The sequence below is a fragment of the Jaculus jaculus genome, chromosome 8 (assembly GCF_020740685.1).
Source record: "Jaculus jaculus isolate mJacJac1 chromosome 8, mJacJac1.mat.Y.cur, whole genome shotgun sequence".
Lineage (NCBI taxonomy): Eukaryota > Metazoa > Chordata > Mammalia > Rodentia > Dipodidae > Jaculus > Jaculus jaculus.
Genome location: NC_059109.1, coordinates 90051325 through 90065723, shown reverse-complemented (window position 1 = coordinate 90065723; position 14399 = coordinate 90051325). Strand labels below are relative to the sequence as shown.

General features: G+C 40.5%; 1 protein-coding gene across 9 annotated transcripts in view; it reads right to left on the bottom strand.

Moving 5' to 3' along the window:
- Plcb4 (phospholipase C beta 4) overlaps window positions 1-14399 on the bottom strand; it is a 409699-nt gene that overhangs the window by 131012 nt on the left and 264288 nt on the right. For all 9 annotated transcript variants that reach the window (XM_045156593.1, XM_045156591.1, XM_045156592.1 and 6 more), the window contains 2 exons: window positions 2603-2683; window positions 1510-1569 (listed from right to left, as the gene is read on the bottom strand). In XM_045156593.1, the coding sequence (XP_045012528.1) occupies window positions 1510-1569; window positions 2603-2683 (141 nt within the window). The remainder of the gene's footprint in view (window positions 1-1509; window positions 1570-2602; window positions 2684-14399) is intronic.

Genomic DNA, 14399 nt, shown 5'->3' with positions numbered 1-14399 from the left:
CACTATTCCCAAACCAGGAAAGGTGAAATTCTAATACTTCCCCTTTAGAAGGGTTTACACAGTTTTTGCTTTAGACAACTAGAATGGAGGGGTCTTTGTTTATATGGTTTTGTAAGACATGATTGGAAGATCTGGGATTTGGCAATGGAACAAGAAACACTGATTGGGATGTGACTGTGTCTATGTCACAAAGATCCAAGGGGCTCTCACCACACAATAGTCACAGGTTTTCCATGAAAAAAAATTGGCCTTGTCACAGCCAGTTCCCGTAGGTTATTCTTAAAAACTGAAGTTAAATCTTTCCAGTAGCCTGGATACAAAGACTGAATGTTTTCATCTCTACATCCTTATTTAAAGTGAAAGCTGTAAAAGTTTACCCCAATTCCTAAATAAAATACTGTCTTTGTTCTCCAAAATAACCAAGGAAGAAATGCCAACATGTAGTTATATCAGAATTTTAGCTCACATGAGAGAGGAAGGCTGAAATAAAAATAGCACAGTTAGGAATGGGATCTTGCTTTGGATGTCTTAGAAGAATTCAGGACTATTTACAGAAAAGGGATTATGCATGGGGAATACAAAGTGAATGCAGAGAATGATCTTTTTATTTTTTTTAAATTTTATTTATTTATTTATTTATTTATTTATTTGAGAGTGACAGACACAGAGAGAAAGACAGATAGAGGGAGAGAGAGTGAATGGGCGCGCCAGGGCTTCCAGCCTCTGCAAACGAACTCCAGACGCGTGCGCCCCCTTATGCATCTGGCTAACGTGGGACCTGGGGAACCGAGCCTCGAAGCGGGGTCCTTAGGCTTCACAGGCAAGCGCTTAACCGCTAAGCCATCTCTCCAGCCCGAGAATGATCTTTGTAATTGCTAGTGCCACCATGCAGATATCTACTCACTCAAATCACTAACTGTGAAGAACATTGACTTCTGTGCTCTGCGTGAGCACTTGTCCTGTCAAAGCCAAGCTGAGCTTCTGGGGGAGCCAAAGCAAGTGCAGGGCATCAAAGGAGCTAGTGCAGCCACTTACACTCCCACATCAGCCCCAGGGGAAAAGGGAATTGCTGTTTGATACTAAGGAAACAGGTTTTTTTTTTTTTTTTTGAGGGAGGGTCTTACTGTAGCCCAGGCTGACCTGGAACTCTCTCTGCAGTCCTAGGCTGACCTGGAACTCACAGCAATCCTCCTAACTCTGCCTCCTGAATGCTGGGATTAAAGGCATGTGCTACCACATCCAGCTAATGATGGCTTTTAAAATTAATTTATAAGCCAAAGGCCCTGTCTCTTTGATGTGGATATCATACAAGGGGCTTAGACAGCTCTAACACAATTCAATTCAAAGCACCCAAATTTTAGCTGAGATTTGTAAACTTGGTCCATTCTTAATTCACAGCTGGCATTTAGGGGTCAATAACAACTGAAGTTGTATCCTAGAGACCATTTTCCAAGCATTACACATCTATGGTTAACAACAACAAAAATAGCAAATACTAAACACAAGTACCTTTGGTACAGCTCCCAGCCGAATACTGTTGATGAGGGAGCATTCCAGAACTTGTCCTTCCTGAAGAGAGAGTACACAACCCAGCAATAATCTTAAATTTCACAGACCCATGGCAACAAGGGATTAACAAATATTTCTGATGATAAATTAAATGTGACCAAAGAAGAAATGCAAACCAATAAACAACAATGATTATTCTTTAAAATCAGATATAAAACCCCAAATTTCAAATATATACAGGTATAGATATATAAATGTAACTGTGAAAGACATTTTATAAATCTCTATTTATGTGCTATTACATTTATATATATATATATATATATATATACATATATATACATATATATATATATATATAATGTTGTGATTAATGATAATTAAACATAAAGTTTTACACAAAATATTAAGTGGGATAATGGTAACTTTAAAAAATATATATTTTATTTATTTGAGAGAGACAGAGAGAGAGAGAGAGAGAGAGAGAGAGAGAATGGGCATACCAGGGCCTCCAGCCACTGCAAATGAACTCCAGATGCATATGCCCCCTGGTGCATCTGGTTTATGTGGATCGTTGGCTTTGCAGGCAAATGTCTTAACTGCTAAGCCATCACTCCAGCCCAATGCTAACTTTTATATAATTCCAATTCTATCTTTCTTAGTTTTAGCTGAAATGGTCATTAAAAGTGAACACTGTGCCCTATGTCACATTAAGTGCCAGGGCATAATGAGATGAACATTCATTTAGTGCATCTTTTAAATTTCAGTTTGAAATTCCTTTTCTGGGAAATCTTCCTAACTTCCAAGATTAAATCAGACCTGAAAAAATGTAAACTTCTCCTTTATAACCCTCAGTGATTTGTCATTCTCTTAAAATGTCTGACTTTGCTCCTACACTAGAATACCTTGAGAATTAGCATAAGGTCCTTGATGCCCACTCTGACTCCAATGCCCAATACATGAATGCATGTTTAAAGGTGGTAAATGGAGGATTAAGAACAGGGTCCATCCCTCAAAACCACTTGGTCTACTTGTTAAGAAATGAAATTAATTCACCCAGAGAGCAAGAACACTTGCTATTGTTATGCCATACCTTGCCTTCACTTTTCCATGTCAGAAAGAAGCCAAATTCGTCGACTTTGAAGAGGCAGTTGGGTTCAAACACAAAGGATTCCTGTTAAAAAGAAGTGAAATGATTTTCAAAATGTAAAATATTTTGAATCTAATACAAATGCAAATATCTTTGTACTTCCAAATAGGGAAATGAAAATCTACCCTTTTGCATCTATGTACTAATAACTCCATTTCCTTTGATATTTTGGAATGTTTTCATTTTGAAAATTCTGCATTCTTTTTCTATATTGACAGGCTGTTCAATTAAACAGAGTCTCTTCATTTAGAACAGTCTAGAACAGGTTTGAAATTAAATGATACTGATGTCCTGAAATTCACACAGCAGAGCATTTCCCCTAGATCTCAGACAAAGAGTTCCTGGAGGGAAAGACACCCAGATACAGCTCTTGTCTCCCATGCAAGGTAACCTGTTGCCTGTGTCCAACACAATGTTAAGCCAGGACCAGTGACGTGCTCCTATACCCCTCCCTTCCAGGGGTCCTGATGCCCACTGAAGCTTGAGAACCATAGCCATGCATGTTGAAACTGTGAAAACTAGACTCAAAATTTAACTAGAAAGGTGTTCACCAAACAGGGGCACCAGAGCAGCTCTGCCCTGTTTGCCAATGGGCTCCTGATCTTTAGTAAGAAAGCACCACTGTGTTGAAGAAAATCTGTACAACTCTATGTTAATAAGAGAAAAAGAGTGACCAGGAAATGAACTCAAATGCCCTGTGCTCTTTGTTTGCATTACACAAACACTTGTCACCATGCTTCAATAACCCATACACTCCTTTCATAATCAAACTTGTCTTCTTAAATCATTGTAATGCCAGCAATTGGAAACCAATCCAATCAGTGGAGGGTGGGGGAGGAGGTGATCAAGGCAGTAAATAAATAAATAGCAATTATAGGATTAACATTTTAAGGACATTTTTTTTTAAATTATTTATTTATTTATTTGAGAGCGACAGACACAGAGAGAAAGACAGATAGAGGGAGAGAGAATGGGCGCGCCAGGGCTTCCAGCCTCTGCAAACGAACTCCAGACGCGTGCGCCCCCTTGTGCATCTGGCTAACGTGGGACCTGGGGAACCAAGCCTCGAACCGGGGTCCTTAGGCTTCACAGGCAAGCGCCTAACCGCTAAGCCATCTCTCCAGCCCTTTAAGGACATTTTAAACTCTTAGTTTCACTCATCAGAATTTATCTTCATAAATTGTAAGAAAAGAGCATGCATCAAGGCTAATACAATGTCAAGAGTCTGAGCCACCATTATGTGGCAGAATTTAGAATCCTGGGCCATGAGAAGAGTTAGCCTTCAATCTATTCGGGTAGTTTTCTGCCAAAGAACTGCCTCATGTGCCACAACTCTGTATCAAGCACATAGTGAGCACCACAGACAGAGCACTGAATAAGAGGCAAAATCCAATTCCACATTTTCTCTTTACCTTCTCCTAGAAAGACCACTTGTGTCTCAGAATCTTGACTCCTGGAAGTGTTTACCCCACACTGTGAGTGTGGCATTAAAATGAGACAAGGGACACACTGATACAGCAGAATTGCAGCTCAGCCAGCAACAGCATCATTGGCAATGCACAGTTCAGAAGTGCAACTGTGGCAAATTACTAACAATATGAAACTGTCTCCTCAAAATAACATTTTTGGGTAGCTCAATCTTTTTTGAAAAAGCTTAACATAGAAGCTGATACTTTGGGTAGGTCTCTCCATGCCAGGCAGAGAAAGTGATATTTGTAGATATGTCATCATCATCTGATACCACAGAGGGACTTCAGGGGAGTTTTGCATAAGAATGTGATAGGGACAGAGATAGGATACTTATGTAAGAGTTAGGTCACTGCACAGCTCTTCTATGTCACAGAAAAGGCACTAGACTTTATCAAATGGCCATGGCAGTCTTATACTGCTACTAATAAAATGAGAATTACCAGCAAAGCAAGACACAAGACTTGACTTTAGAATACTTTGTAAGTAATACCCTTGTGACAATGATGAGTTCAGGCTCAGTGTTCAAAAGTATGCCTTAAAATGTGTTTATATAATAAAGCTATGATGAATCAGTTACTAGTATTACGTATATGGATACTATCACCTAATTTCAGTATTTGAGATGACCCATACAACATTTACAACTTGTAAATGTAAATAAAGTAGATGGTTTTTCAGCTGAGTTTGAAGCTAAGCTTTCACTTCCTTCACCTTGTATGTAATGATTTCTTCCTTCTTCTCCTGTGTATGCCCCAGCTTGGTATCACTGCTGGAGATTCTGATTGCTAGCATCTCACACTTAAGTGCTTTGATCTACAGGCCTTCCATTCCTGTACTTGGCTCCACATACTCCTATTCATTCTTCCTACTGGTCTCTCACCATCCATTGGACTCCTCCTCCTTTTCCTACCACCTTTACCTAGGTTGTGGCCATGGTCAATGACCACAATCATTCCTTCACAGATGTTAGCATCTCCAACATCTCATGACGTTTTATTGACCAAAAATATCAAGTCCATCCTAGTCATGCGGTACCACTGAAGTTGATTAGGATCAAAATATCCAATAGTCTGGCTTTGGTTTATATTTAAGATGGTCAGCATCAAAAAAATCAATGACTACTTTCTATTGCATTGACAATTTTCATACATGTACAGTGAGTATTTTAATCATAATCGCTTTTGATGGCTTCTTTCAATGTTATTTCTTTTTCAGTAGCTTACCCCTCTGTGAAACTCAGTTATCTCCAGTCAATTAAAATGCTTCACTGTATAAGAAGGCATCAAATGGAAACCTTCATCTAGCCGAGGTGCCCACTCTTGCTCTAGGTTTATCATTTTCCTTGTGCACTTGGGCACAAGGGCACACTTGGGTGTTTCTCCACCCAACACACAGTTGGTTGTTTTGTTCTAGTTGTTCCTACGTCTGCTCCCACGTGCGACCCATGTCTCTTCTCCCCCTCATAGCTCAGTGTCTTGATAAATACGGCAGTCTTCACAGGTCCCATGGCACCCTTGATCAGATCTATTTGGCTTCCTTTTGTAGCATCTTCTAAGACTTCTCTGGCCAGCCCACAAGCTGTCCAGTGCAGTGCACAGATGTGATATATTCGCTATTCCTTTCCTTTTAAAACACTCTCCACCCGAGATGTTGGTAGTGCTCCATACCCTTAGTCTCATGTCTTGCTTTTTTCTTATACACCCAAATTCTACATGTTCCCTAGGACACAGATGTGGGAATTCTTATTCACACTGTGATCCTAGGTTTCCTTAAATCCTATGCCTTCAACATCAACTTATTACTGATGTCTCTAAAATTTAAAATAGAACCCAAAACTCTTCAAGTCTCAGTTCAGATAATTAACTTTCTATTTGGCATCCCAACTTGAATGTCTCAAAATTAACATGTCCATTTCTGAATTTTTAACCCCATATCCTTTACCCAAGCTTCTCTATCACCAGCTATCCTAAGTTTAATAAATATGACTAGCATCTGCTCTGAAACTGACAGTCACCCTTGCATTTCCCTCTTCCTTTCCTTTCAGCTCTGTACTGAGTCTACTTGATCCCATCTCCACTGTTACCACCATGGTACAAATCCCTATCACTTCTCCCACAGTCTTCCCACTTCTTTATTTTTTTTACGATAGCCATATTAATTCTTCAAATTTTGAATCAGTTCACTGAAGTCATAAAAAAAGAGATTTCTATTATATTTGGGATAAAATCTCAATATCTGTAGGGTCATGTGTTCTTCATGGCTTACTTTAGTTACTTCCTGTTTGCTGACAGTCTTTTTGTTCACTACCATCAGAACCTGTTTCATTGAACCCCTCAAGTGCTTCCCAGCCTGCAGCCATCACATTCTTCCTTTCCAGAAAAGTCAAGATGTAGCCAAGAGGTTTCCAGACCAAACGTGTCCAAGCTACCCATGAAAAATTAGAGTGCAATCCCAAGGGCTAAACGACAGTGAGCTGAAAGGGACTAGAGTGAATAGGCTCTACTTAGGTTTCTCTACCTCCCACCAACAAAGCCAGGACTGAGCTCTCTCTGGTGGGAGACACATGATCTCCATTCTTCTTCCTCTAACAGTAGTTTCCCATCTACATGATACTACTCCCTGTCTCAACCAAAGCAGGGACATCTTAAGAGGTACAGTCAGGGACATTCTCCCCATCTCACACTGCAGGAAACCTTGTGAAAGGAAGCTAGGCTTTGTCTCTTTTGCAAATCTGTTCCTTTTCAGCTGATAGTAACAGAACCTTCTGGGAAGGAAACAAACCACACTGGTATTTGTTTCAGACAGCCCAGGTTTTCAGTACTCATGACTTCACAGTCAGCTACTAAACTCAAGGACCCATTTGGTTATCCAGCCCAATGGTTTCCTTAGGTCACAGGAAGGCAAAAGGCCAGACACTCTTGTGAAAATACTGGACAAGTGGTAGCCAGAGGCCATACTGCTAAACAGAGGCAGAAGTACCCCTCTCACTGGCAAGCCACTGTTAAAATCTATTTCTGGCACCAGGATCTCTGCTCAGAAGGGGCAGTGCCATGGCAGGTTTCTGGAGACACTGCCCATCTCAGAAAGCACAGAGTATATGTTTAAGCTGGATGCTATTTTTTTTAAATATACTTTGTCAGCATGAACTATTTCTCATTATTTAATACCACAGCCTATCAAATGACTCAAATTACTTTCGAATTGATTTAGATTGAGAATATTTTTCCATTCTTTCAATTTCAAAAGATATTCTATCAAATAAAATTTAATACCTTTTCTTCTTGGAATGAATGGTGGGGGACTCAGTAGACTACATTTTCTGATTAAAGAGGACGTAGTGTTTGGCAGGGTATCTGGAAAATAGGCATCTGATTTTGTTTTTTCTGTGACCCGTGGTTCTTCTTCCTCTTGCTGTCCTGCCCCTTCTCTGACCATGGTTGCCCTAGTTAACTGCAAATATCTATATCTTTCTACTGTGGGGCTTGAATCATAAAACAAGGTATAGTTGCCAGGTGTGGTGGTGCACGCCTTTAATCCTAGCACTTAGGAGACAGAGGTAGGAGGATTGCAGTGAGTTTGAGGCCACCCTGAGACTATATTGTGAATTCCAGGTAAGCCTGGGCTAGAGCAAGACCTTACCTCGAAATACCAAAATAATAAAAATAATAAATAAGGCACAGTCAACAGAAGGCATTACTTCATTAGGGCTCATGACCAAACTGTCCTGTAAGCACTTTTAAAAATGTTTATATCCAAATATTAATGCTACTCTCACTTCTGGTTAGAGAAGCTTCTCTTTTAAGATGGTGGTGACCACTGGAGTGAGTCAAAAGTCACCATGGTTCTCAGAAGAAGTGACAGAGGAGTGTTTATCACTAAGACATCTCTATTACACCTTCAAGGCTCATGGTCCACTGCAGAAGAGGTGGCAGAAAGAATGTAAGAGCCAAAGAAAGTGTTGGACTGCTTATAATGCAATCTTCTAGACACAAAAAGGCCTGGATGTTCATGTCCTCTCAGTGCCTGAAACTACTTACACAAGATCACCACAATAGAAGGAAAAGTTGATACCAATGAACAAGAGACTAATTGGAAGGGGGAAGCTTTCCGTAGAAGGTGAATTTGAAAAGAGGGAGAATGGGAGTAAAGGGAAGGAATTATGGTTTTGTTGTCTATACTTATGGAACTTGTCAATATAAGGTGAAAACATATAAGGTACAGTCAAGTCTTATTTACAATTTTAAGTGGTTAATAAAAGGTTTAACTGGAGTGTATTTAATGAGTTGCCCTGGGGTTCCTCTTTGGTAGTTGTGATTAAATGGGGAAATTAGGGCACAGGAGCAAAAGGGGGTGAGGGCTTCAGTATTCTATCACAAATCTTCTGTTTCCTGAGAAAGAGCACCTTCAAAGGGGGTGGCATGTCACTGTGACTTGGGGGCCCAAGTCACCATACCAGGCACCCGCTGGACTGTCTTGGCAGCGGCTCAGTTTTTCTATGTGAAAATTGGGAAAATGGACACCAAACTCACAGGGCTTTCAAAGAACTAAACATAAGGAAGTCTAAATAGTTGATACAAGGTGGATACAGAGTAAACCACGACGGCAGACTTTACGGCTGGTACACAAGACATGTCATAAATACTGTAGTGCCCAGCATATGTAAGACCTCTGCAGGCTTTAGAATAGATAACTGTCCAACAGATTTGCCATAATGATGCAAATGGGCCAGGTGATCACCATGAAGTGCTTGAAATGTGGATGTGCAGCAGAGGTGCAGTTCTTTTAAATCAACAGGCACATGTGGCTACTGACTACCATACTGGTCAATGCGGCTTTAGAGAGTGGGGGAGAAGAAATGTTTATAGGAGAGAAAATTCTTCAAAGAAATAGAAGATAAATAACAAATCTGGACTTTGAACTAACTTCTCTGATTCCAAAGCCCAACAGTTTGTGAGACAGACAATAAATGAATACTACACAGGTAGATATCACCTGGTGTACACATGGGGCCCACTCTATTTCCTGGTTTGATAAGAACTGGGTGGAATCAAAGAAGACTTTGCCAGAGTTGGAGGGAAACAAGAAGTCTGAGGAAAAGGCCACAGAAAATCTGACCCAATTTTATCACTATGTAAATTAACTACTACCTCCAAAGAGACTTCATCAAAGTCCTGGATCTTCAGTCTATGAGTGCAGACAGGCTTTTTAAGGGGGTGGTGTTGGTCATTATGCCAAATACTTTCTAAGAATTTTCTTTCATATACTAGTACCAGGAGAACTCCCCCCCACCCCCCGCACCCCTCATAACATACTGCTTTGCTTGCAATGTCATGGACAGTGACTTTTGACCATTTCCTCCTGGCACTGCTCAGGAGAACCAGGGGCAAATCCACAGCCCATGACCATCAACTTAACAGAATATTTTTGCTGCCTACAGAGTGGATACCCTTGTCTTGGTATCTTTTCCATTGTTTTATCTAGTGGTATAATTTTAGCATAATAGCTTACTTTGGACAGTAACACAGTCACATAATATACAAAACCTTTCATAAGTACTAGAAATGGCTGGGCATATGATATCGCTGTTAGAATGGGGTCTGGTTTAAATATGGTAGGTAGACACTACTTCCTCAGCACTAAAATGAGAGACAATAACATCACTATAGTACACATTTCACAGGTTTCCTTAGGCATTAAAGAGTTCCACACATAATCAGAACCAAAACCAGGCTCTGTGGTACACACCTCTAATCCTCGCACTGGAAAGGCTACAGTGGGAGGATTGCAAGTGTGTGGGCAACCTGAGATGACCTAGTTAAGAGTCTTCACTCATAAGAACAAAACGTGGTGATGCTTGGTGACTCATGCATTTAATCCCATCAATCAAGAGGCTGAGTTAGGGCTGCAGAGATGGCTTAGCAGTTAAGACATCTGTCTGCAAAGCCTAAAGATCCAGGTTTGATTCCCTAGTACCCATGTAAAGCCAGATGTACAAGGTGGTGCATGCATCTGGAGTTTGTTTGTAGTAGCTAAAGCTGCTGGCATACCCATTCTCTATTATCTTTCTCTCTCTCTCTAAGAAATAAAAATAAAATATTTTTTAAAAAGAGGCTGAGGTAGACTGTCATGAGTTCAAAGTCAGCCTGAGCTACAGAGTGAGTTTGAGGTCAGCTAAGGCTAAAGTGAGACCTGGCTTCAGAAAACAAACAGCAGTGAGGAGATGGCTCAGCAGTTGAAGGTAATTTCTTGCAAAGTCTCCTGGCCCAGGTCCAATCATCCCCAGCCACTCAAGGAAAACTGGACATAAAAGTGGCACAAGTGCCGGACATTCATTTGCAGTGGTGAGACCCTAGAGCATACACGCAAGCACACAGCATGCAAATAAGTGAAATTTAAAAAACTAAACAAAACTTTAAACAAGTAAATGTTGCTCATATCAACCATCAAATAAACAAATAATATAAATATCACTGTTTCTACCTCAGAGGAGGAAATTGATCTTAACTGAGGTCAGGCCAGCTCCCCCAAAGGGCACAGCTCTTACAGAACATGAGGATGAGCTATGCTGTGTTTCCACAAAGAATCCATTTCTATTTGGTGGATCTTACAAAGAGCAACAGTTTTTGTTTCCACTGACCTAGTCACCAGTTCCCAGGAGCCCCAAATTTACAATTAATGTTGAATTAGCCTCAGTGAATGTTTGGTTTCTAATGGAGAGAGGAGTTTGGGATTGTTCTTCTCTGCCTCAGCCACCTCAGCTAAACCTACCTCAGTCAACATTCCCATCTAGAGACAGCTGGCACAGTCAATGAGCGGTTCATGGACAATGTTGTGCCACTGCTTCCTCCAGGCTGGACATGACCACTGCCATCTTGAATGCTAGTAACATTTCCTCATGGGACAGGAAGGCTCAAGTGGTTCTGGAGCCTCATAAGATCCTCAGATGGACTTAACCCTCCTTGCAGTTATCAAAAAGATGAAGGATTGATTGGAGTGGGACTCTTCATTAGTATAGCTGTCCTTAGGTTATATAGGAGACTCTCTGATGGTCTAATTGCCTTTATGTAATCCATGCCCCTTTAAGTCAACCCACAATTGTCTGCCAGTGTCTGCCTATCTGGGATGAATAGACATGTCTTTATGTGTCCTCAGGAACAGGCATTGATAGAGGTTTGAGTGCCCCCTCCTTTCACAGGCTTGTTGGGGACAGTTAGAAAGAGAGATCACTCATGGTGGGGAGCCCTACCCCATGTCCCTGGACATAGTGATCACAGATCATACTTAGGGAGGAGGACAGTCTTGCTTTAACTTCATCAGCAAGTTTAAAGTTGAGAATAAAGAGCTTAAGTTTTTGTGACTGAATGTGTGAGGCCAGCCAGTCTGAACTGCCAAACTCTGTGTTTGCTCTCTGCAGGGCCTGAGATATGGGTGTTTCGAAGAAAAAGGATGCTTGGATTCCCAGAGGGCCCATGGGCTATACTGGAACATGAGGTGGGTGTTGTAGGGGGACATGAGGTTGGTACAGTCTCTAATTATTCACAGAGTATGTAATAAAAAAAAAAACTATTTCTAAAGTATCCAACAACTTTGCCTTCACATACAGAACAACAAACATATCTTCAAGGGGAGCAAGAAGTCACTCGAAGTAACTTTGGGGTAGGGCAGGAAAAGTGTCATATTAGGCGAAACATTTGCCTTAGCAAATAAAATAAGAAAAAAGAGAAGGGGATCAAGCAAATCAAGCAAATAAATAAGATTTATTAATAAATATTATTAATTATATAAAATTATAGAAACATATTTATTATGAAAGATTAATAGCAGCTATCAAAAATATACGTCACTGCCCCCACCTCTCCGGACCCTCCAAATTCTAAGAACAGGAGAGGTGTTCCAAACATGATGTCCTTCAAGCATGATGATAGGTTGATAAAATCCTTGTTAGTAACTTTTTCTAATTGAAATAAGATTCATTCCAGTATAATAAATCACACCAAGTCATTAAGTACAGAGAGGAAACCATGCATCTGAAACTGCAGGTCTAGGGAAGAACATTTTAAAGTATGATTCTACGGACATGACAATGATGAACAGGGTCTTGAAAAGAGAGGATTTTTATGACTTCAGTGGGACTACCCTTGAATGAATGCATTTCTGTTCATAAGAACGCAGCTTTGGAAAATGTTCTTCACAGCAATCCCATAGTACGTCTCTTTATTTTTTATTTATTTTTTTGCTTCTCTGCATATAATGTGGTGTGGTATGGTGTGTGTGTGGTGTACTATGTATGAGGTATGTATGAAGTATGGACTTGTAGGTGTCCTTGCAGTGTCCCATGTGCTTGCCTGTGGCAGGGGGTGTTTATGTGCAAGTGGACAGAGCAAAGTATCAGGTGTCCTGCTCCATTTCTCATCTTCCTGCTCTTATCAGAGCTGGATTCTCATACTGACACCAGAGCTCTCTGTTTTTCACAATGGGGTGATTCCTTGGTCTCTATTCCCCTTTAGGGAACTTGGATTACAAGCACATGTGACTACACCCATCTGTTTATGTGGAATCTGGCCCTCATGCTTGTACCCTTAGGAGGTACAATGAGCTGTTGAGTAATCTCTCCAGCCCCAAGAGGTGCTTCTTAAACTGTCAGTAAGTGGTGAATGAACTTCCTACTCAAAAAATAGCAATAAGTAGAGATAAAGTCTTTGCTGTCAAGCCCTATGTGTTACCTAGATTTTGCCAATGAATAAAAAACAAACAAACAAATAAATAAATGTGAAGATAAAAAAAATTCCAAGGCAGTCATAGTGATTCATGTCTTTAATCCTACCACTGAGGGAGGTTGAGGTAGGAGAACTGCTATAAATTCGAGGCCAGCCTGGACTACACAGTAAGGTTCCAGGTCTGTGTGGGCTAGAGAGACCCTACCTAAAAATAAAAATTTACAAAAAGGCCTCTTGGGGGTTGGAGAGATGGCTCAGCAGTTAAGGCATCTGCAAAGCCTAATGACCCAGGTTCGATTCCCTAGTACCCATGTAAAGCCAAATGCACAAAGTGGGACATACATCTGGAGTTTATTTGCAGCTGCTGGAGGCTCTAGAGGCTCTGTCTTTTCCTCTTCACTGTATCTCTCTCTGCTTGCAAATAAAGAAATAATTTTTCTTTAAAAAGCCCCTTGGAGAAAGTAAGAATAAGCATGAAGTAAACCAGGATGACTGATGGGAGGGAGGGAAGGATTCCAGAGAAGGAGAGGCAAGTACAAAGGCCCTGAGGTCAGAGTATGCCTGGTATGATCATGGAGCAATGACCGAGCAGTAAAGCCTTGGGTCATGGAAAGGACACACAAGCCACAAAAGGAACTTGGAAGTAATTCGTAATTATGTGGGAGACTACTGAAGGTAGAGGAGAGGCATGCTATGACTTTTATCTTACCCATTCCTCATAAAGGAAACCCAAGGTAGGCATTTTCATTCCCATTTTCAAATAAGGAACTATGTGCCTAGTGGGTTTAGGATAGATTCAAAGTCACATCTCTTAGTAGCCAAGCCAGAACCGAGCCTACTTCTGTTCAGCTTTAAGTCCATCCTTTTAACCAACTATATTTTAAACTTTGGGAAGGATCTCTATGGCCAAGGCATTGGTCATGCCACTTAACAAAAGAACCATTCTTTATTTGTAAATTGCATTCTGGCTGCTTGATTCTGTTGAGCACTGACAGCAAATATTATAAGGGTCACTCTCTCCTTGGGGCACGTGTTAGAAAAAGGAGAAGCAGAAAAGGGTGGAGTGACTTCAGTGCTGCTCGTGGGTGACAGAAGGTCAGCCCAGTGTCCCCGGAGGCTGTACCATCTCTAACCAAACACTCCCATACCTCATTCCACAAAGCATCGTTTCAGGGTAACTGCTTCTCAGGGCTTTAAGAGAAAGAAGCTTGAGATACATGTACTCTTGAAAATTATTAGCACAAATATCAAGTATTAAAAAGACAGGCTTTCCTACTTTTATCTTGTGTCTGTTTTCATCAACTAAAAGGAAATACCATGTTCTTTTAATAAGGTACATTTTGCCTAACTTTTCCTCTGCAAAATAATTAGCCACTGAAAAATCTCTAGTTAACACTTTTCTATCATTGATTTTTCTTGATCATTAGGGGTTCTGTTATTGCTGCTTGGGGCAATTATGGACAATTATATGAAAAATAAATTCTTTCCATTCTCATTTTCCTAAAAGAATTAGAGTAAGAATGTTATGGTATAATCATCATTGTCTACAATAG